This window comes from Lycorma delicatula, chromosome 7, assembly GCF_047948215.1.
Source record: "Lycorma delicatula isolate Av1 chromosome 7, ASM4794821v1, whole genome shotgun sequence".
In the NCBI taxonomy this organism is placed as follows: domain Eukaryota; kingdom Metazoa; phylum Arthropoda; class Insecta; order Hemiptera; family Fulgoridae; genus Lycorma; species Lycorma delicatula.
Window position 1 is genome coordinate 97,590,812 of NC_134461.1, and position 25,592 is coordinate 97,616,403.

The 25,592-nt window shown below is 31.8% G+C and overlaps 1 protein-coding gene across 6 annotated transcripts in view; it reads right to left on the bottom strand.

Moving 5' to 3' along the window:
- Window positions 1-25,592, bottom strand: part of LOC142327411 (cap-specific mRNA (nucleoside-2'-O-)-methyltransferase 2-like) — a 91,464-nt gene that overhangs the window by 48,333 nt on the left and 17,539 nt on the right. For all 6 annotated transcript variants that reach the window (XR_012756981.1, XR_012756982.1, XM_075370447.1 and 3 more), the window contains exons 5-7: window positions 25,226-25,337; window positions 14,577-14,783; window positions 6,812-6,912 (exon numbers count right to left, since the gene is read on the bottom strand). Coding sequence is in view for 4 of the 6 variants with exons in the window: in XM_075370447.1 (XP_075226562.1) it covers window positions 6,812-6,912; window positions 14,577-14,783; window positions 25,226-25,337 (420 nt within the window). In the remaining 2 variants the exon portion in view is untranslated. The remainder of the gene's footprint in view (window positions 1-6,811; window positions 6,913-14,576; window positions 14,784-25,225; window positions 25,338-25,592) is intronic.

Consider the following 25,592-nt stretch of genomic DNA (forward strand, 5'->3'; position numbering starts at 1 on the left):
ATACTAGAAAATATTTAGTAATAATTGTTTACGCCAATTGCGTAATATTCCAATTGCTTTATTCCAATAAATTCAAAGTTAGGGTTGGGTCTTGTAATTGTTACAGGCTTGGTAAACTTATTGCGCTCTTTCGTATGGGCTTGTCATATGTGAACTTTTAGAATAGGTTGTTTTTGGTTTATTGTTTTCGTTATCGACTCTCGGCAGCAGTTTGACTGACTGTTGTGTCATCTTACTCCTATCACACATTATCTATTGCTGTTTCTTTCCCACTCGTTTTTCTAATCATTCTCATACTAACACTTAAACACTACTCTTGTCAACAGACACTCTCTCCTCTTCATTGCCTAGTTTGTTTCCCCCTCTTCTCATCACGCTATTTTCTTTTGGCAGTGTAGATCAAACTTTCACGATGTAAGGTTGACTACGATTTCGTTCTCGTCTCTTTCTCTCTTGTATTTTGTGGCAATACTTGATCGCCATATTCTCTTGTTGTACTCATCAGTGTCTCGTGATTTTACAGTTTTCTATGTTCGTTTTGCCTCATTTCTTTGATAAGCTAATTTTCAAATTCAGTAGATAACCTCTAGTATTGAAAGTGGTTCAGTTAATACAAACCAGCCAATTTTATCGATGCAGAATCTCTCCAAACTGGTTATTACAATTTTGAGATTTATTTTGAGTATTATTCAATTTCTAGTAACCTCTGTTATTTTTGATAAGCCACTGTAGACTACGCCAAGGATAAACTGTATGTATATATGTGTACTTTAATTTCACGAGTTCATTTTTTACAAATATTTATGAGTGATTAAGGCAAATTCAAATTATTCATCATTTATTATATTAAACAGTTATGTTTTTACTAAAATTAGTGAAATACACAACTAATTGTACATTATGAATTTGAATTTCAAGATTGGCTTATAAAACCATTTCTTCATTCAAGTGTAGTCACAAAAGGTGGCTTAGATAACGGTTGTGTTATTATTTTTCATGTATAACATATTTTATGTGCTATTAATGCCAACTATTGTCATTATAAAATCGAATTATAATTAAATAGTACCTCAAAATTATAAAAAATATGTATGACACAAACATTAATGAACATGAATGTGTACACATTAACATTCCAGGAATGTTTTCTATTGTACTTCATTGACTCTTGTAACTGCACAGCCTTTTGATTTCATTTGGAAAATAACAATTTTAATGAGACAGTTATAGTCATTTGACAATAATTATTTATAATTTTGTTTCTTTGCTTTATTTAAGTACTAAAACTTGTTATTTGAGCTTCTTCTATTTTACATAATTTTTAATGTGTTTGATTATTGCTGTTGTTAATATTTGTAATCAGTGTTAAATATTGTTTTGCTCTATCAAGTATTATATTATTTTTACAAATTAGAAAAAAGAAGTCATTAACATGAGAATGGCTAAGAAACTTAAATTTTCAAGAAAGCTTGCTTACTAAATGAGCTCTATTTATATGATTACTTATTACAATTTGATTATATTGGAATTAACTCTTTTTTTTTCATGTGTGACATCTTTTATATGTTATTAATTGATGACGATTATTAATAATATTCTGGTTATTCATTAAAAGTCTTTGTTTAAAAGTCAGTTGCTGAGGGTAAATTACGTTTTTACTTGAAATGTTTTTAAATACTGACTCTATTATTTAATTTAACGTGTTAAGTGCAGAGATTAATTCTTATTTATTCATGAACTGAATTCATATTACTTTTCTTAAATTAATCTAAAGAAAATAACTCCTGAAGTGAAGTTATGATTTTGGACTTTTTTTTAATTAATATTGTTATTTGTTCTAGTAATATTTATTGCTTTTGTATTCCATCTTGTAGTTTGAATAATGTATTTAGTTATTTAAACTGTTTTTAGACTAGTATTTAATGCAAAAGATTTTCAAAATGATTATTTGAAATATATATTTATGTATTTATCTTTTAATATTACAATTGATATGATTCAGCTGATTTTCCTTGTACAAATTTTGTATAGAATTTTAAGTTAAGTTTATTTTGTAATTTCATTCAATTTTTTAAGTGTATGATTGTAAAAAAAGGTGTTTTAAGTTCTTTTGTTTTCAGGCCTTGTTTAATTGTAGATTTTCATATTAGCCAATATCCAGTTTATTTGTGTGATAATTAAAGTCCAATTTCTTTTGGCAAAAACGAGCTATCTCATTTTATTATTTTGTTAATTTTACCCAACAATAATCTTTTTTCATCACTCCCTTAAGTTCTGGTCAATGAATTGTGAAATAGTCCTTGATAATGGAAACACGTTGGTATTTGTTGATCTAATGTGGATCAGACTCACGATTGCTACAAAATATTCACTCAGATGCACTCATCATATTCTATGTTTTTATAGTAATGGGTTGTGCTTAGCTTTTGCTGTTACAATCTTAAAAAAGCTTTAAGTATATCTAATAATAAAATTCCCACTTGTAATTCTAACTTAATTTATATAGCTGATCTCATTTTAAGCATTAAAAATAAAGCTGTACAAATAACATAACTTATCCCAGTTCAGATTTCACTAAAGGAGAAAAAGAGGAAGGAATCTTGTTTTTTTAGAAATTACGAGACAGCTTATGTTGTATAGCCCCTAGACCAAGAAAGAGGGTCCTGAGTCAGTTTATACGCAGCTCCAATACTGTCAACATCAAGGTCCTGACAACAACAGCATGAGGATTGCAGCAAGGTCAACACCCACAGAATTAAAAATATGGAAAAAGGGATTATGGGTAACAAAAATAGGAAAATCATAAATAATTTTACTCTTTATAAAAAAAAAGTATATCAATATTAAAAACAAAAATTAAAGAAGTTTGAAAGAAAACGTTTCACTGTGTTACAGGCAACATCAGATTCAATATCTACATTATATAATTCTTTAGTGGTAAGCATTTTAAATGGATTTATATTAGATTTGACTACAATGTTTTATACAACCGATTACATTTTTTTTTTTTAAGAAACAGCAGTTTATAATTTTTGATAAAAATCAATTTTAAAATTATTAAATAGTGGAAGTAAAATAACCATTAATTGACTAAAATGTACATTGATTCAAAAAGATAAGCGACTGTCCCTTACCGAAGAAATGTTTGTAAATATACAACAAAACGATCATGGAATTAATAAATTTCCTGCCTGCAATTTTATGTATTGTTTTGCAGGTTCATTATTATCAGTGGAAAAGTGTTTCTCATTTTGATTACACTAATTTTTGTGACTTATGGGACTTTTACAACTCTGAATTATAAATACAGAAAATTGAATTATCTCTGCATTATCTATAATTTAATTTGAAAATTTATTAAGTTGTTTCAATAAAATACTGTTATTTTAGAATTCAATCATTTCTATAATTTTTTTCTCTTCTTACTAAACAAAATTTTAAAATAAATAATAAAAATTAGATAAAATAATAATTAAAAAAAAATTAAGATTTAATTAAAAAAAAAAAAACAAAATGACAGACAAATGGAAAAAGAAACAAGATTGAGCATTTGTCCACATGAATGTTTTTATTTTGAATCAGTGCTTGTCAGGCCATTAAGAATGGTCAATACATCCTGGGACACTCTGTATAGCAATTACAAAAAAAAGCTACTGTCTGATAGGGTCAAAAATAGGCCAAAGCTGGGAACATGTTGCCAAATAATCATCGCAAATTTCAAATTTTTAGTCAACAGGTTTTTAAGATACGAGGCAAAAACTGTTCAGAAATAATGTTGATACCACAGTCCTATACCCAATCGACCTAAAACTTTAGAATTTTAAATAACTTAAGTACTTTCATAGTACTGAAGCTCAATTTTCTATGATCACTACACAAAAAGTCAACTTTTTGACCTATAATGACGAAAATAGCCCTCCACCTTTTTAATTTTAACCAAAATTTAATGCCATCAATGTCCTATATATAGACTTTTTTGAGCTAAATTCAAAGAATTTATGATGAACCAGTCTGAAGATATTAATCAAATATGTAGGCCAACATGTGTACGTACATACATCTTTCAGAAATTTTTATGATTTTTGTTTTTTGGGCTCAGGAGATTGTTACAAGCCAACAAACACAAAAAGCCCAACATCAAAAATTTTTAACTGATCTATATACATGCTTTATACAGCTACTTCCCTATATACATAAATAGCTATAAAAATAAATACATATATGTACGAGGGCTATTCAGAAAGTAAGGAACGTTTCCACCTGACGCCGCCAGGCGCACACCAATCGCATATATAGTGGTGTGCTCGTGCTCGGCACCTCAGTCAGCGTCCAGCCATGACAACAGGAATATCTCCGCACTGCCCGTTTTTTTTATATACAAATTTGAAATGTGTGCTGCAATCGAAAATCCTGCCAGTTGTAAGGTGCGGTCTGCGATTCGTTTTTTGTTGGCAAAAAACTTAAAACCAATAGAAATTCATCGGAAACTGTGTGAAGTGTACGGGAACAACGTAATGAGTGAAAGTTCTGTCAGGAAGTGGTGCATTCAGTTTAAAAATGGCCGAACAAACGTTCACGATAAAGAGAAGAGTGGACGTCCGAGCATTGTGACTGACGATCTGGTCTCCAAAGTTGACGAAAAGATTCGTGAAAACCGCCGTTTCACAATAACTGAGCTTTCTCTATGTTTCCCACAAGTTCCACGGACTTTATTGTTTGAAATTGTTTGACAGAAGCTAGGCTACCACAAATTTTGTGCAAGATGGATGCGTCACTGAGTGGTTGAGAAAGATCACAGGCGGCAGAATTCTATGACACAGGAATTTCAAAGCTTGTCCATTGCTACGATAAGTGCCTGAATTTGTACGGTGATTATGTTGAAAAGTCCCTCTTATTTTAGTCCCTCTGTCACATGTATATAATAAAAAATTTTTCTTGTACTTGGTTTTTTAAAATTCCAAAACGTTCCTTACTTTCTGAATAGCCCTCGTATATAAAACACTTTAACATAAAAATCTTGTCATGTAACAAATTTCATAGTGTTGAAAAATACTGTCTCAAGGAACACTATCTTGGAAACTGAAGGATGTGAAATAAGGATAATGCCAACAGCACAAAATCTGTATGTTCAATGGATCAGGTTCTGTAAATCATCAAATATAAGAATACTGTGTTCAGGGTACAGTTAATTGCATGCTATGACATTTTTTTGTGTCAAATAATCATGGTAGAAAACGCTAATGAAAAAGCTGACAACAAAGTTATAACTCTTTCCTAACATCGGTTATATTTATTCTTATATAGTGAAAAAATAATGATACATGAAAAAAATGTAAAACCAATAAAAAGTTACCCATGATTTCTTTTTTGGGGGTGGGGGTGAATTATGATGAAATTTTATTGTAATAATGTTATTAAAAGTTTAATAAAAAAAATAACTTTAAAAGAATCCAAAAAAATCAACATTTTCAAACTTTGATCGGTTCCCCCATCACCAATATTGCCCCACAAAGTATTTCTTTGGGTCACTTGCACTACTACTATGCTTGGGAAGATGTAAAATATATTTAATTAAAAAATATGCAATAAATAAAAAAGATAGTTTTTTTATTTTTGGTGAAGGGGGAATTTTGGGGTAAAATTTTCTTTTTTAATGGTAAGATAAGCATGCTGGGTATGTATTGAGCTTAAGATAAAATGGGGTTATTGCAAAATTTTGAGAAGATTGATCTCAAAAACAACCATGGATATATTGACCGCAAAGTTTTAACAATAAATGAGTTCGAACAAATTTTCATTAAAATCCATTCAAAAGTTTAAATTAAGCTTAAAACACACCAACATACGCACAAATATATGAACATTATCTCTCCACTTTTTTTGTTTACTGGAGTCCCAGGGTGAAGAAACATTGAGAAATGAAAATAAAAAAACCATGCCCCATAACTTACTTTTATTCTTTACACACTTCCATTACATACTTTCCTTCTTGCAGCATAGCTCTAGAGCTATGTTATAAGGATTGCAATTAACTGTATTAACCTGGATCCATCTCATTATCTAATTATCTTTTATTATTTAAAAAAAAAAATAACCACACTGCTCCTACATAAACAGAAAAGAAAATGATGCCAAATTCTTAAAATTGTAAAGAAGCTGGATCATTAATCTTGATTGACAATCCAACCATCAATAATTAATCATTTAAATTACTAGTAATTTATTAGTCACCAAGTATATCACACACAGTTCAACTGAATATGGTTGAACTTTTTGAAGTGTCTCAATCAAGACGTACTTTTGATCAAACATGTCTGTTTTTTGACATTGTCTTCAAAACCACTTCTGCTTTTTTCAGAAAGGTTTTTTGAGGAACTGAAACATTGACAGTTTCAATTTCAGGCAAGGGAACAGAAAAAATACACAAAGAGCTGGATAATTTTGTATTCCATACGCATAATGCAATATTTTGTATCTTCTGAAGCAGATGTCAGTAAAATTTCAAATGCCGCATTACTAACAGAATCCATTTTCCTTTTCATGAACAGACTACTAAGCACTCATCTACTCTCGGTGCAGTGCTGCTGGTCGCATACACGAATGTGTGCACATCCCACAAGAGCTTTCATCTCACTATAGATTAAATAAAAACCTTTTAATCTGTAGTACACTACAAATTGCATGCTACAATATAAATTGTTTACTAGATTGTTGTTTATTGTTGTTTACTGTATGCTACAATATAAATTCATCCTCACCCTTTCCTGAATGGCCTTTGTAAGTAAATTAAAAATAAAATAAAATCTGTTACCTGATACTTTACAAAAAATGATGCACACTTCTTTAACTCCCTCAAAAACTCTTCTGAAATTGTTTCTAATCCAAACATTGCTTTATTGGTTATATCTGAACCTAAAAATAATAATTATTTAAATACACACATGGTAAAAAACTCAAACAAATTATTTTAAGTATTTCTTTTATTTTAAACTTTATCACAAACTACTCCATGTTACAGCCATACTGATTTTGAGTAGGGCAAGAATTTGGAGAACTTGACTTAACCCAAACTAACAATAACTGATAACTTTAATATTATAGGTGGTTAAGATGTTTCATTTGAGGTGGTGTACATGTTTTAGACAACATTTTTTTTTTATTCAGGTGAAGTATGGTTTCATCTTTCTGGATATAATAACAGTTAAACCAATAGGATATACAGTTCTGAGATTCCTCACATTTATCATGAAAAGCCATTGCATTTTCAAAACATTTGTGTATGATTTATCACAGTGAAAAGTAGTAGGATTCATTTTTTTCACAGAAACGTAACTATAGAACATTATTATAAATTTTGTAGACTCACTTGAAACTGATGAGCGAACTGCTGATTACAAGATGGAGGTACTTGTGAAATTGAAAATTTGACTAATGAAGTTGTGTAAACCTTTTTTATGACTATGGCATTCCCAGTCCCCAGATCTCTCACCACTAATTTTTATTTATGGGGTCAGATGACCCCATAAATAAAATCTTTTAGCTAAAACGATACTGTTTTCAAGAACCCACACACTTTGAATGATTTGAAAGAAAATATTGAGGACAGCATCTCTAACACCATGGCAGCAACTAAGGTAAATTGCACTGAACAAGAAACAAGTTGATGGTCAACTTTATTCAATGTTCAAGGTGAATATTTTGAATATTTTTTGTGACGTGTAAGCAAAACAAAATTTTCATTAACTACTCCTTAGATTAATAAGTATTTTTGTTGTTTTAACGAAGATAATCAGTCAGCATATTTAAAAGAAAATTTTATTAAAAAAGTGTGATAAGACTTTATATTTGTGTATCTAAAATATGACAGCTGTGTGAAAAAAGTGGGAATTCTGACTTGTTTGTGTTCTGAAAATATAGCTCAAAGAGAAGAGTTTGGAGTTTGAAAGTTCCTATTTCACCAGTTTCTGAACAGATCAAATAATAATAACAAAAAAATATTTTATACATTAAAAGTTCTTGGTGATGAATAAGATCTTTATAACCTTGATCATAAAATGTTTATTTTTTATAATACCTAATACCGACTTTTGGTCAGGTGATTTTATAATAATTAACACAGCTTCAAATAAAGGGCAGGCAGGAGTAGGTTTCGTAATGAACAAGAAGATAGGGATGAGAGTAGAGTATTTCAAAATGCATAGCGACAGAATCATTGTAATAAGGATAAAATCAAAACCTAAGCCAATTGTTAACTTCTATATGCCTACAAGTGCCCATAATGATGATGAGGTAGGCTGTGTATTCGAAGAAATTGACAAAGAAATTAAACACATAAAAGGGGATGAAAATTTAATAATAGTTGGAGATTGGAATGCAAGCATTGGAAAAGGCAAGGAAGGAAATATAGTAGGTGAATACGGGCTGGGCAAAAGGAATGAAAGAGGGGACAGACTTATAGAGTTTTGTACAAAGAATAATTTAGTAATTGCCAACACCCAATCAAAAATCATAATAGAAGAATATACACATGGAAAAAGCCAGGTGATACTGCAAGGTATCAGATAGATTATATCATGGTTAAGCAAAGATTTAGGAATCAACTCATCGAATGCAAAACTTACCCTGGAGCAGCCATTGATAGCAACCATAATTTAGTGACAATGGAATGTAGATTGGGGTTTAAAAACCTGAAGAAAAGATGTCAGATGAATCGGTGGAATTTAGAGAAGCTTGAGGAAGAGGACGTAAAGAAGATTTTTCAGGAGGACATTGCAAGAGGTCTGAGTAAAAAACATAAGGTAGAAACGTAGAAGAATGGGAGAATGTTAAAAAGGAAATTCTTAAATCAGCAGAAGCGAACTTAGGTGGATCAAAGAGAACTGGTAGAAAACCTTGGATATCAGAGGATATATTGCAACTGATAAATGAAAGTAGAAAATATAAGAATTCTAGTGATGAATAAAGTAACTATAGTATTAAGAAATACTATAAACAGGAAATGCAAACTAGCTGACTGAGTGGATTAAAGAAAAGTGTTCAGAAGTTTAAAAAGAAATGATCATTGGTAAAATATACACAGCATACAGGAAAGTTAAGGAAAATGTTGTGGTAAATTAAAATCTAATAATGTGTTAAAAAAAGATGGTTCATAGATTTACGAGGTGCGACAATGAAGTAAAGAGACTGATTTTTCTTTGCATGATGTGGCAACCCTACAGCTTGCGTAGGCACACCATCTTTGACCTTGGTCTTTAAGCTACTTCTAGTCCAAGCGGCACATTGATGCAACTGCTCAGTCGTGAGTTGTGCTGTAATAAGTGAACATGTGTTTGTGACCCTCGTCACAGCTTTTTGGACATCTTGTGTTGTTTGAAAATGGTGTCCCTTGACCGCCATTTTGACTCTTGGAAGTAGAAAAAAGTCGCACGGAGTGATATCAGGTTAATAAGGTAGCTGTGGTAGTACTGAAATTTGTTTTGAGGTTAAAAATTGCTGTACTGACAGAGCAGTATGGGATAGCGCATTAGCGTGATGCAGAATCCAATTATCAGCAATGTTGGCACGGACACGAAGAACTCGTTTACGAAGTCTTTCTAAAATTTCTTTGTAGAAATATCGGTTAACTGTTTGTCCAGGAGGCACCCACTCTTTGTGAACAATTCCCTTGGAATCGAAGAAGCACACAAGCATGCATTTCACTTTTTACTTTGACATGCGAGCTTTTTTGGTCTGGGTGATCCCTTTGAGCACCATCGCCAACTTTGGCGTTTTGTCTCTTGATCGTATTAAAAAAACCGCCTTCATCACCAGTAATAACACGGCTCAACAAATCTGGATTGATTTCCGTTTGTTCTAATAGATCGGCTGCCACATTTTTCCGTGTTTCTCGCTGTTGTTGTGTGAGATTTTTGGGGACCATTTTTGCACAAATCTTTCTCATACCAAGATCTTCAGTTAATATTAGACGAACCGTTTCTCGATCGATGTTGAGTTCTTCTGCAATCATTTTCACGGATAATCTTCGATCAGATCGTACGATTTCACGCACCCTGGTCAAGTTGACATCTGTCCGTGAGGTTGATGGTTGTCCACTGCGGTCTTAATCTTCAACATTCGTTCTGCCTTCACTAAAAATTTTATGCCACCGAAAAACTTGAGCTCTTGACATAACCTCCTCTCCAAAAGCCTTCTGAAGCTTACCATAAGTTGTCGTCGCGTTTTCACCCGATTTAACGCAAAAAGCAATGGCATACCATTGCGCAATATTTTGCGGTTTCATTTCTGTGATGAGAGACACAAACACGTGTTCACTTATTACAGCACAACTCACGACTGAGTAGTTGCATCAATGTACCGCTTGGACTAGAAGTAGCTTATAGACAAAGGTCAAAGATAGTGTGCCTACGCAAGCTGCAGGGTTGCCACATCTTGCAAAGAAAAATCAGTCTCATTACTTTATTGTCGCACCTCGTATAATATGAAACGAAAGGTCGACAGGTGGGTGGAATATATTGAAGGGATAAACAAAGAAAATGAATTAGAAAATGGCATTATAAAGGAAGAGAGGTAGTGGAAGAGGAATGAAGGGGAGAAGCAATACTGAGATCTTAATTTAAGAGAATATTAAAAAATTTGAATGGCAGAAAGGCTTCTGGAATGGATGGAATACCTGTAGAATTACTGCGCAGTGCAGGTGAGTAAGCAGTAGACAGATTATACCAACTGGTGTGTAATATTTACGAAAAAGGGGAAGTTCAGTCAGACTTCACAAAGAATGTTATAGTCATAATACCAAAGAAAGCAGGAGCAGATAAATGTTAAGAATACAGAACAATCAGCTTAACTAGTCATCCAACAAAAATTTTAACTGGAATTCTGTACGCAAGAACTGAGAGGAGATTGGAAGAAGTGTTAGAAGAACAATTTGGTTTCAGGAAAATTATAGGGACAATGAAAGGAATTTTAGCGCTCAGATTAATAGTACAAGGAAGATTAAAGAGAAAAAAACAAACATACTTGGCATTTATAGACCTAGAAAAGGCATTCGATAACGTAGACTGGAATAAAACGTTCAGCATTTAAAAAAATTATGGTTCAAGTACAGAGACAGAAAAACAATTGCTAACATTTACAGGAACCAAACAGCAACAATAATAATTAAAGAACATAAGAAAGAAGCCCTATGTTTGGAGTGTAGCTTTATATGGAAGTGAAACTTGGACGATTGGAGTACCTGAGAAGAAAAGATTAGAAGCTTTTGAAATGTAATGCTATAGGAGAATGTTAAAAATCAGATGGGTGGATAAAGTGACAAATGAAGAGGTGTTGCAACAAATTGATGAAGAAAGAAGCATTTGGAAAAAAAAATAGTTAAAAGAAGAGACAGACTCGTAGGCCACATATTAAGGTATCCTGGAATAGTCGCTTTAATATGGGAGGGACAGGTAGAATGGAAAAATTGTGCAGGCAGGCAATGTTTGAAGTATGTAAAACAAATTTTTAGGGATGTAGGATGTAGGGGATATACCAAAATGAAACAACTGGCACTCGATAGGGAATCTTGGAGAGCTGCATCAAACCAGTCAAATGTCTCAAGACAAAAACAAAAAACCTAATATTATGATTAGAGACTGGATTATATGCAATATAAAAAGCTTGAAATATGCATGAAAATGCTTAAAATAGCATGAAAAGTGTCTAGAATTTTAAATAATAAAAAAAATTGTAATTTTTAGTTTTTTTATTTAAAAATCAGAATACAGTTAGTAAGTAGTTGAATAACATATCGATAAATTCGATATTTAACAATTATTTAACTTTTTTTTTTACTTTTGTAAACATAAACAATCAGAGGTACTGTTACGCAGCTGCTGTGTGCTATAAGAGCTGTGCAGCTAATAGGTTTGGCCAGCTACAATGTAAGATTTCATTTATTAACAAGGTACCCTACCAAAAAAAGTTGTAAATATAGCGAAAATTTGCATCATCACTAGATTTTAAGGAAAATATGAAATAACTGGTGAAAATGGGCTTAATATGCAAATGCATATAATCCGGTCTCTAATTATGATTTTTCCAAAGTAAGATAGATCATTAAAATCTTTTCTTGGTACAAAATTCACAAGCATTCAATATGAGCTCTACTGGTAGCAAATTTAATGTCAGGGTGGTAATCCACCTCTTGCGAAGTATAATGCAGCATACCAGCTTCAATGTTAGTAAATGTAATGATAATTCTTGCCTTCAAATGTTACACATCATCAACTGAGAGTTATAGACATAATCCTTGATAAACTCATATAAGATTGCAAGGTGTTATGTTTGATGATTTTGGTGCTGGAATATTGTTACAATCCACCGATTAAGAAATTTATTGTTCAGAAATTCACAAACAGATATAGCCTGATGTGAAGGAGTGTCATCTTGCCAGATGTTGTTAGGTTGTAAATGTTGTAGCTGAGGATGGGGAAAATTTTTCAACAAATTGCGATAAATTTGTTCATGAAAGATGAAAAATGGGTTGATCATTCTGTCACTTATTACACAGTACTACACCTTAATTTTCAAACAGTCTAACATGATCAGCATTGTAATGTAGATTTTTCAAATTCCAATTTCTGAAGTTTTGTTTACTGGCTTTTTCTGTAAAATTAAAAATAGCATCATCAAAAAAATGAATTTTATTAAGGTAACTGTCAGCATCTTTCAAATATGAAGCATGGTAATAGCAAAATTCTTACAAACAATTCTATCTTCTTCTGCTATAGCATGTAGTAATTTAATTTGTAAGGATGCATCTTTGAATGTTTATTTTAGATATTTTGAACTTGACTAGATATACTTCATTAGATGTACATCATCACTAGATATACTTGGATTTCCATAAGCTTTACCGTGTTCGAGACTTACCTTCATCTTAAACCTTTCATATCATGCACAAAGATTAGACAATGGTGGTGATCTGCTACACTACATTCTAAAATTATACTAAATGACAGAATCAGATTTGGTTTCTACAAACCACTCAACACACTACGCCTCTTTTGAGAACTGATTGACACTGCTGAAGCATAAATTCTGTTTTGGTTAGGAGGTGATACCAAAGATCACTTCTACATGACCAACAATGTCATCTGTGAAAATTTTTGAATACTATTCTTAAATAAAATCCATCTGTAACACCTGCGATCTAAATTGAATGTCTGAAAATGAATCCCAGGGTAAGAATTGTTCAACAAAACAAATATACTTTTTAATTTTTAGCACTCAATAGCGTTTTATAAATAACCTGGAAGTGACAACAAACAGGTTTTAGTTTACGCATTCTTTGTCAAACAGTAACTGCATTAGACTGTTGCACAGGCCAAGTTGTTATGAGCCCAAGCTTCAGTAACAAGGCATCACCACAAGAGAAAGCACAATGCATGTACTGGTTTGCAAAAACAAAATCAGTGTCATACAAAGAAATTATATGTGAGTCTATTGTAGGAATTCTCTGAGTAACAAAAGCATAAGTAATGGTGAGAACAGTTTTTGGACACTGCAAGATTTTTGAAAGGACACAACAGTTAGACTTAAAACAAGCACTGAAAACACAGAAAGAATTTGATTATTTTTCCAATAAATTCCAAAACGTTTAATCGTAGTGTTAGTCATCAGCTGAACATTCCTAAAAGCACTATTCATGTTGTTTGTAAGCTATTGAAACTTTGGGCTTATAAACTATTACAGACAAAGAGTTGTACATGTGTTGGGCAAATTGGAGAACTCGCAAACTGAAAATATGGAGGGCTTAATTTTTCAACACAACATGCAGAAATTCTAAGGACTGCACTCAAAGACAGGTTTCCAGAAGGCTGGATAGGCAAAGCTCCCATCGCTCAGCCATTGTGAAATCCTGATTTGACACTGAGGGATTTCTTTTTTTGGGGCTACATAAAAAATATTGTACACCAAGAAAAAAATCTAGTCACTTGACCACCTGTATCAAAGAATAACAGCAGCTGTGGAAGTGATTCCTGCAGTCATGCTTGTCAGAGTGTGGAATGAGGTGGATTATCATTTTGATATCTGCAAGGCTGTAAGTGATACACTGATTTACAATTAGGTAAAAAAAAAAAAACTTTAAACTTTGTACTTTCATGTAATAAAACACATATATCTGTAACTCTAAATGTAATAAAGAAAATTTAATTTAAAGCCACAGAGTTATTTTTTGGACAACTAGTATTTAAACTGTTATTAATATTAAAAGCTGTAAATATCTTTTATTAATTTAGTGTATTTTAAATGACAAAGGATGGACTCTGTTATTTTACATAGTAAAATCAGTTATATTCATCTTTTCATCACGTGAAACCACCAATGCTTACATATTAATTCAATATGACAGGATGCAATCAATACTATTTACGTTCAATATTTTTTTTTTTATAGTTATACTCATTTTATGCCCAAATAATTGTCATAATCATATCTCTCTCTCTCTCTCTCTCTCTCTATATATATATATATATATATATATATATATATCCCTTTAATTTACTTAATATAAACTGATATAATAAAATTATTACCATAATTAGAACGTAAGACATTAAGTACGTCTTGAAAATCTTTTGGCGGTCTAAAGCGAAGGCATACAACATAAACTTCAGAATTTCCTTCTTTACTTGTAACTGGTTTAAATACTTTAACTTGATGAAATAATTTGCATAACAAATATAATAAACATACAGTCTCACATTCTAACAATGTAAACATTTTTATTAAAAAACTTCCTTCTGAAAAAAATTAAAATAAAAAAATTAATATATTTTCATATTTGATTAGCATGATGAAAAGTGAGTTTTTGTCACAGTTAAAAACTTTAAAAACATATTTCTCAACTTGAATTACTAGTTTAATATGCAGAAATTAACTTCTAGATCTTTTTGGAACTACTACACAATATCTTCATCAGTAGTGTTCATAAATGACATTTTCCTTCAAAGCGATAAGGAAATTCATTTAAAAAGTGGTCAAATACTTACTGAAACTTCAGGAAAGAAAGCTGCTACTGCTTTGGATTCAAAACATAAAACAACAAAATATAAAAGCCAATGAAATAAACAAACCCATAACAACCTAGACGTAGACAAATTAGACATTACATATTAGCTTTTTACTTACGTTAGGATTTTTGACTTATTACCTGATAGACTTTTCAACATTAGACCTATTGTGTATCTACTGGAAAGGAAATAAATTCACCATGCCAGTCCACAAGCAGTACTTACAATCAGAAAATAAAGACGCACTGGATCTTTATTTTTATTCTATCAATCGCAGCATACAGAGAATCAAATGGGGTCAAAAGCTACTATTAATATGGTACTACTAATGTGTAAAAAGGGATCAAGGAAAAGGAATAAGTGATGAGAATGGACTGTCCCTATAAATGTATCTAGATGGATAAACATGAGGTTAAGATATCTTTTTTCCCCAGGACCTAAATACTACATTAAATAGATTGGATCTGCATTCACTCACAGATACAAAGCACATAACAATAGAGACAAACTTTGCAAATGATATAAAGGAATTGAAAATAAAATATATTAATCAAAACCTGTTGACTTTATATGTAGCATGTAAAAGCCAAAAAAAATCAACATAATTGAACATGACAAATGTTTATACAACAAACTATAATTGATAAAACACACTAAACTTGACAAAAAAATAAACAAGTTGAAATCTAAAGTCTAAACATGCTGAAGTCTGAGATTATATGGTATTTTTATTTTGCTGAGTCCATCTTATAAATGATTCTTTAATGTGCTATTTGTTGACTTCATTTATGTTACTAAATAAATATATGATTTTTTCAGCTTAAAATGAGTATTTTAAAATAGTGAAAACTGTATATGATGAGTTAAATCAAGATTTATCACATCAAAGCAAACTATGTAATAATAGTTTTTATTCTAATATGCTTGACACTCAAGTTTCAATAATAATTTTTTTGTGATTTTAACTACATTACTGAATAACAATCTGTAGCTAAGTAGGGGTTTTTCTTTTGCTATTTATTTTCTGTAATATTTATATATTATATTTATAATATAATATAAATTTATTATAATATAGTAATAGTTTATTATAATATTTATTTATTATTATATTAAATATTATAATTTATTATATTTATATATTATATTTATTTTTGTAATATTTAATATATTTATTTTCTGTAATTACTATAATTAGTGTTAACAACATTCAATTCAAATGTTTAATAATAAATAGAACATCTTTGAAATTATGTAACCTTTCTGAATGAATTGAAATCATATTTTTTTATGTTGAATGATTTAAAAAAAAAAAAATCAAAATTAAAATATTTTAATTAACTATACAAAAAATCATAGAATGTTTTCTTTTATTGTATTTTAGTGACAATTTCAAAAATATATTACTTTTATATAAATTAATTAAGCTGTTTTTAAATTTTATATATAGTACATTTTAATAGCTTCAAGAGGATTTCCTACATGATATTAAATCAGTGACATTAAAATATTTTAAGAAAAAACACGCCCAGGTTTTTAGACTATATTTGATTAGGTGTTCACATTTCAAAGTGCTGAATAAACACAAAACATTTTTAATACATTATCTGACCAGATACTAAAAAAATTTCCTAACTGGTTCAGACAAGAATCACCACCTACAATACTGATAAAGGAATTACAGAAGTAGCTCCAAAAAAATCTGGAAGCATATCTAAAAACATTTAGAAATTGTAGATATATTGAGTGAGACTGCTTCTGATATTTTAACATCAATATTCTATGCGAACTGGTTTGTTAAACTTGGCTAAAGATATTGACATTTTATTGTTACTTTACAGTTTTCAATTTCTCAACAAGTAGGACACTACTTTTGGATTGTTTCAGAAACAATCCAAGAGCTGTAAAACAAGAGTTGTAAGGAGATACAGTTTACCAACTTACTTAGAACCCAAGAAATGATTAGTGGAAAGTAAGTTATTTGTAAGAAAAGTTTTTAAATAATTATCAATTTAGATAATTAACATAAGATTCCTCACATTTATTTTTATTAAGAGCCTTTTAATAAGAATATATTTTTAAAATCAGTAAAACTCTTTAAAAAAGTAAAATTCAGAAAACACCAACAGATGAATGTATATTCATCTGTTTTTCCTCCTGCACTCACACTACTATAGTGAACCCCTACTCTACTGCTCATTGTCAGAGGGCTAGGTCCTTGCAGCACATTAAACATTTTAAAAGAAAGAAAAGAAAAATGATACATTAAATGACTTTTTTTCTTTTCTGCCCTAAAAGTAAGCAAGTAGCTTTAAAATAATATATTACTCTAAATAACAAGTAATAACAACCCTGTGACAAGCCAAATTTAATCAATACACATCTTTAATATCTCTTTATATTTATCTTTTTATATATATATATATATATATATATAAAGAGATAATATATATATAATATGTACTGGATTATAGTAGTTAATCTGGCTTAAATAGATTACTACATCTTAAAGAAAAGGGATGACCAACTCTTAGCAACTATAAAATGATTGTAATTTTATAGCAGAATGCTTGGTATTCAATTTAAAATTGACATGTCTTAATATGTTCAACACATCTTAATGGCATCAAAGGAAGGTTCGAGCACAGATTAATATCTTTAATATCAAATAGCACTAGCTGATCTTGAAATTCATTTCTTAAACACTAAATGAAATTGACCTGTATGGCTACAATATTGTATTCAGAAATATATGTCTATTTTTATTCCTTTTGGCTGTATTTATACAGAGTGATTCAAATAAACGGGAAATTTTAAAAATTAAATAACGTTAATGAAAATTTTTTTTTAGAAAATGAATTTTATTTCATGTAATTGTACAAATGTTGCCATTTTAGGATACATACATTTTAGTTTATTTTTTAAAGATGACATCTTCCAGGTGACCTCCACTTCTACGTAAAGTGTCTTCGTTAAATTGTTCATGGTTTGACATAGCATCTCAACTGGAATTTCCGCAATTGCTTCTCGGATCTTTGCCTTCAGTTCTTCCGTTGTAGCAGGTCTACTGTGGAACACTTTGCTTTTAAGGTGACCCCACAAAAAGTAATCGCAAGCTGAAGCTGAGAGATCAGGCGATCTGGGAGGCCATCTAATGTCACCATTTCGTGAAATGACACATTGTCCAAACAATCGGCGTACAGCAGCCATCGATATTCGTGCAGTATGTGACGTTGCTCCGTCTTTTTGAAACCAGATGGTGTTAAGAATTGGAGGAAATCTCTTTTGTTGTTCCACAACAAAGGTTTCAAGCATGGCTACGTAATGAGCTGACGTCACTGTAATCGCAAGACTGTTGTCATCCTCAAAAAAATAAGGGCCTATAACACCGTAAAATGACATAGCGCACCACATGGTCACTTTCTGGCAGTGCAACGGACGCTGATGTAGCTGCGTAGGATATTCTTGTGCCCAGTATTTGAAATTTTGCTTGTTAACAAATTCACTGAGGTGGAAATGCGCTTCATCTGACATCTACAGTTCGTGAACAAACTCTTCGTTATCATTTATCTTCTGAAGCATTACATTACAGAATTGTGCTCATACAACTGCATCATTCGGTTTCAGTTCCTGGACGATCTGCAACTTGTATAGATGGAATTGCAAGTCCTTCACTAACATTCTTCGAACATTTGAACTATTCAATTGTAAAGATGCTGAGAGACAACGGATTGACCGATGTGGACTTCGTGTGACAGCATCTTGTAAAGCTTGAACATTCTGTGGTGTACGGACGGTTCGCTCACGGCCTGGAGGTTTCTTTTTCATTGCCGAACCAGTTTCCTCAAAATTAGATATCCATGTTTTAATTGCATGTGCTGATGGAACATGGTCGTGCCGTTCCAGATTAAAATGATGGCGAAATTCTCTACGCGCTCCCTCCACACTGTCATTGTTTTTGTAAAACGCTTTGATAGCAAATACACGTTGCGCATCACTCCAAGGTTCCATGACAACTAAATGGCAGGTTAGGTTAGAAAGTGGTACCAATCGCCCACGGCTACAAACACAACTTTCAAAATTTCCCGTTTCTTTGAATGAAACTTCTTTGAAACCCTGTACTTGAGATGACTGAGAACTAATGACTTATAAAGATCCAAACATGTATTTAATTTCTTATTATCTTTCACAATGCTTTTAACCAGCCCTAAATTACATCTGGGCTTTGCAAAAATATAAAAGACATGTTTTTTTTTGGTCTTGTCATTTGACTGGTTTTATGCAGCTCTCCAAGATTCCCTATCTAGTGCTAGTCGTTTTATTTCGGTATAACCCCCACATCCTACATCCCTAACAATTTGTTTTATAAATTCTAAACGTTGCCTGCCTGCACAATTTTTTCCTTCTACCTGACCCTCTAATATCAAAGCGACTATTCCAGGATGCCCTCATATGTGGCCTATAAGTCTGTCTCTTCTTTTAAATATATTTTTCCAAATGCCGCAATATATTTTTCTTCATCGATTTGCTGCAGCAACACCTTTTCATTTGTCCCTTTATCCACCCATCTGATTTTTAACATTCTCCTATAGCACCACATTTCAAAAGCTTCTAATCTTTTCTTCTCAGGTACTTCGATCATTCAAGTTTCACTTCCATATAAAGCTACCTTTTCCTGATGTTTAAATTAATTTTTGATGTAAACAAATTATATTTCTGACTGAAAGCTCGTTTCACCTGTGCTATTCAGCATTTTATATCACTCCTGCTTCTTGAAAAAGGACTGGTAAACCCAGCAAATACATCCAATAATAATATTAATCGTAATGTAACTGTTTATTTAATAAATTTATAGAGAACTGGTATGTTTAGCTAACATATCAAATCATAATATTCCTTTAACCTCAACATCTAATGCAAAAACTGTAACCTGGCAATAATCTGGTAAATGTAGCCAATGTAGGGCCTACCTAATAATAATAATAATAATAATAATAATAATAATAATAATAATAATAATAATAATAACAACAAATAAGCCTGTTTTTCCAACATTTAATGTTAATAGTGCTGATTCTGTTTTTCAATAACTTATCCTCAAAAATGATTTTATTGGATCCATTAGTAGCTCTGAATTGTCTAATGATGAGAGTGATACTTATGTAACATTATCAGATAATAAAATTACTATATAAACTATTGCGACATGCTGAGCTTCATATCTACAAGCATGATGCTAGCCATTTAACGTTAAAGTGAGTTACAGTACACCTACATGCCTACAAAAGCACCCCTCCCACCAAGCTAGCTAACTGCCCCACTCCCATCACAGCAGTACAGCCCCCACAATGTGCTGGCTGGCTTTATAAGCAGGATCCCAGTACTGCGAGAGCATTCTCTCATGGACCATCACCAGGAGCAGACCATGAAGAAGAAGATGGAAGAAACTGGCTGGGCCAATAAGGGAACTGCTGGGTGCAGTTGCTACTTCCTGCCACAGTTTTCCAGGTGTCCAATGGAGAAGCCAGCCCAACATAGGATTACTCAGGGAGAACGACCTCAGCCGCAACAGCGAAAAGACAACTGATGCCAATCCAACACTATGGGGACCACCTACTGTCCCTTTTCTCTACTGTCGGCTCAGATGAACTGCTTTGTTCAAAAGTTGTATCAGAATCTATTTCTTTTTCTTATTTACTTCCATCAGACTCTGAGCTCTCTTCTTCTAATGTCACATGTTCTGGAGGCTTTGGTATGGGCAATTCTTCGCAGTGTGGAACTGGTCTCATTGCAGATTGCAAGTTAGGGTACACTGTACGTTTTAATGTTGACATAATCCCTTTAATGTTTGTTAAGCAGAGTTAACAGTCAGAAGAGTGTGATCTTTGGGTTCCCTCCAAATCATAGGGATAGCAAATGGCATGCGGCATGTGCCATTTTTCCATGCGGTGAGAAGCCTAGAACACGATAAACAACAGATGTGTGGGGGCCAGGCTCCTGTTTGTTCTCCGACTTTAGACCCAAAATAAAGTTCATAACACTTTTTTACTAATGGAGTAAGGTTTAGCCTTTGGGACTTGAGCGTTACTTCATCACATACATAACAAAAATTGTTAGGATGATTTAAACAAACTCTAGACAATTTTTAACTAACGACTAATTAAAAGAAATAAAGTTGTAAATATTAATACACACTAACTCACACACGAATCTCTACAATGATGTGTTTACTGGTTCACTACTATCACACAACTGGCATCATTCTGATGAATGTGTGCTACACTAGATCATGTTTGTACATGTCTATACATGTCTGACCCTGCACAACAGTAGCAACGTTACCCTTTGAGTTAGCTCATCTGGTTCCATCATATTTTCAATGCTCTACGAGCTTTTATTTGACAATGGACAAATGGATGAAAAACAGTTTTAAAATATTAAAAAAATTAAAATAACAAAAAAAAAACTATGGGTGACGGAGAAATTCCAACTACATATTTGAAAACAGAATAAAAAACTGCATTAAGAACACCTATTGGTACTCGTCAGACAAAAATCATGTTAACCAGTGTTATTTACTGTAGCGACTCTTATTTAGCTAGTAAAGTAGGTCGGCCTACCCAGGAACATACTAATTTTTGTAATATTATTAATGCCATTAAGTAAATTGCATTCTCTCATCGTTTGATAATTTTTTATATGGAATCATTTAATTATTGTCAATATTTTTCCTTTTGCATTAATTTATTGATCATATTAATTTTACATCTGACCCTGTAGGGAGAGAATCCACCTTGTGATGATTCAGACCTTGTTGCCTTGATGTTTTTTAGACCCTCTACACTTGATAACACAACACAGTCATCAGTTTAGCTTCTGTAAGGATGCCACTGATGCAAATGCCTTAGCAGACATTTCCATCAGTGTATTTACACAACTTACTATTGCCATTTTATGGCCTCTTCCATCCACAACCACCTACCATAACTTACAACCCTCAACTATATTAAACCAATTCATGGAAGCGCGATCCCCATGCCAACCTCTAACAATGACAGTTATACAAAAACTTTTTCTTTATCTAACTATAATTAAGACTATGCAATCAGAACATTACTTGACTGAGTCTTTAAATACCAAAAATACTATCCTCATACCAACAAAACAAGTGTTGATCACAACGACAATTTTGTCCTACAATTCAATTTAAATTTACTCTTGATTTACTTGAAGATCAAGAAACAAATTCAAAAATTTAATTAACCTCTAATGAAAACATACCCTATCTCTCTCTGCTCTGGTCCACTTTCAGGAGTGAGGTCAATGCCTACACCCTCCCACACCTTAGCTCCATCACAGAGTTCTCCACATATCCAATTTCATCCTAACAGCAAATATTTCAGCTAACTGGGGCTCGATGCCAAAACAACTCTCTTGGCGAAGGAAGTACCCTTAGCTCTAGGTGGTCCCCTGGCTACCTGGATTACTATTCTATCTATACACCTATAACAGCATCAGATCCCATTAACCATCCTCCGCAGGGCTAAGAATCTAAGGATGCCAGCAATTATATTTCACTCCCTTGGTTTTCCAATTAACTTGCATTTCAAAACTACAATTGATCTTTGCAAGCTCTCAATCTAGTTTGGTACGTTCAGTTTCGTACCTGGGACAGACATATAGACATAGCACACATATTAATTTTACAACTATTATTATTTTATAATTTTACTATAAGAAAGATATTCTTTATTTTTACTTTACAAATCTTTTTTTGTGTTTCTATTTTATATATATATATATATATATATATATATATATATATATATATATATATATATATAATATAACCTGAATTAAATTTTAATTTTACAAACTAGAGTTATATATTTTAATATTGAATTGCCTAATGATAAATGTTAATGTTCTTTTCTTATAAACTGTGAATAGAAAAAAGAACATTGAACAAAAAAATAACTGTGCACTCAATTTGATACAGATGGTCTGGTTTAAAAGGATTTCAAAATTTGGTTAAAATAGACCTTGTGCATTACAATATGGGATTTTTTTTAATGAAAAAATTAAAATAAACAGAAAATTTCCAATTCATAATTATTTTAATGTATACTGGGTGAATTCTATTAAAAAAAAAATGATCTGATTTGAACAAAAGTATCTTGAAAAATTGCAGGCAGTTAAAAAATATATCTAAAATGTGTTTCAACAACTTTCTTTTTCCTGTTTAGCCTCCGGTAACTACCGTTTAGATAATACTTCAGAGGATGAATGAGGATGATATGTATGAGTGTAAATGAAGTGTAGTCTTGTACATTCTCAGTTCGACCATTCCTGAGATGTGTGGTTAATTGAAACCCAACCACCAAAGAACACTGGTATCCACAATCTAGTATTCAAATCCGTGTAAAAATAACTTGCTTTACTAGGAATTGAACGCTGGAACTCTTGACTTCCAAATCAGCTGATTTGGGAAGACGTGTTCACCACTAGACCAACCCGGTGGGTTGTTTCAACAACTTAAGTTCACAAAGTATAACCTTTATATTACCTTATTACCTTATATTAACTATTTATTAAGAAATTTTTCAACAAGTTTTTTTTCTCAAATACTTACAAGCATTGTTAGGGTAACTTTCACATAATAGAAAAAAATTGATAGATCAATCCATTTTGTGAGGAAGTCTTGAAGACACAAAAAAAAATTAAAAATATGTATACCAGTCAAACTGAGGACCTCCTCAATTTAATTAGAAAAAAATCATATCTTATAATTTAAGAAATAAACTATAAAAAATAACAAATAAGAAATAAAACGATTTTTATATGTTATTCACAATGCTGTAAAATATTATTTACTTAAAATATGTCATATTATGAGGGTCGTACACAAAGTTCTTGGCCTAACAAAAAAATAAGATTTTTTTAGAAATCTTATTTTTTTAATCTTAAGTCACCTTGTAATTCTATAAATTTAGACCGATTACTTCCCAACTTTTTAGCACCCTTGGTGTAATGCGATGTGTTCAACACTCCAAGATAAACGGTTGTCTTGGCTTTGACCTCATCATTTAAAGGAAATCTTCATCTAGCATGTCATTTCTTAAGGTTTGGAGATATGAAAAGTAATTGCTGCATGCTAAATCTAGTCAATAAGGTAAATGTGGAAGCACTCTGAAGCTTAGGTCATGGAGTTTTGTAACAGCAACCTGAGATTTGTGTGCAGGTGCTTTATCATGGTGAAAGAATACTTTCGCTTTGGGCAGATGTGGATGTTTGACCTGAATAGCAGCACCCTTCAGTCAGTCCAATAATGAAGTGTGATACTCTTGCTTTTCCTATGTATTCTATGAGCACCACTATATAAGAATCCCAAAAAATCTTAGCCATGACTTTTCCTGTAGATCATTTTAATTTTCTTTAGCATACTTTCAACTACTCCCACCCACTTTTTGGGCTGCTGCTTTGTCTCTGACATGTAATGAGGAATACATATTTATCTAATCTTATAAAATGTTAAAGAAACTCAGCAAAATTGTATTGACATAAGTCTATAAACACACTTGAGAAGTGTTCAAATGCATTTATGGTTGACTGCTAACAAATTCAGGACCATTAAGTGAAGCTTCTTCATATCATGTAAAGTGTAGCAGACATGGTCTATCGGGATTTTTGCAGAGTCACCAAGCTTGCATACCAGTCAGTGATCATTTAATACAGCATTGTGACAATTTTGTCGTCAAAGTGGTTTTTTCAGGTATCCTGAGCATTCATAATCTTGAATTGATGCATGCTGATCATGTTTAAATTCAGTAGCACATTCTTTTATTTTTGAAAACAAAGGGGAAAGAAGCCTTTTAAGTGGGCTCTATATCTCTTTCTGCATGTCTAACAACACATTAAACCGTTTAAAAAACTAAGTAATATATAATAACTCAAACCACAATTTTATCAATTTTTCAGAAAATGTCAAAGCTTGTTTATTTTACTTGATTGCCATAAACACACACACATATCTCAAACTTTGCAGCATGCCATCTAAAGAATCGTACTTGTCAAATATAACAATCATTCAGGCATGCTTGCGCCATCTCTGTGTCAGGCTGAGAACTTTCTGTACAATCCTATAATTATTTATATTAACAAATTTATACAACCTGGCTTCAAAATATGTACAGCAGTTATAACTTCAGCATATAACAGAGGACACACCATTGATTCCTGTTCACCAGGAGAAGATTGGCAATCAATACTTCCATCAGCTGTAACCTTTAAATATAAAATGTAAGAAGTTAATATCAAAAATCCTCTTTTCAATCTGTAGAAAATATTATGTAATTTCTATTTTCTATTTTAATTAGGAATAACTTAGTACTTTTTGAGAGATGGATACAGACGTTTAAATTAAATTAAGTCCTTAGTACCAATTTTTTTACTTCATAAACAATTTTGGATAAACTAGAAATAATTAAGTGCTACTAGAAAAACTCACAATCATTTAGAATGTTTAAATTCAAATATAAT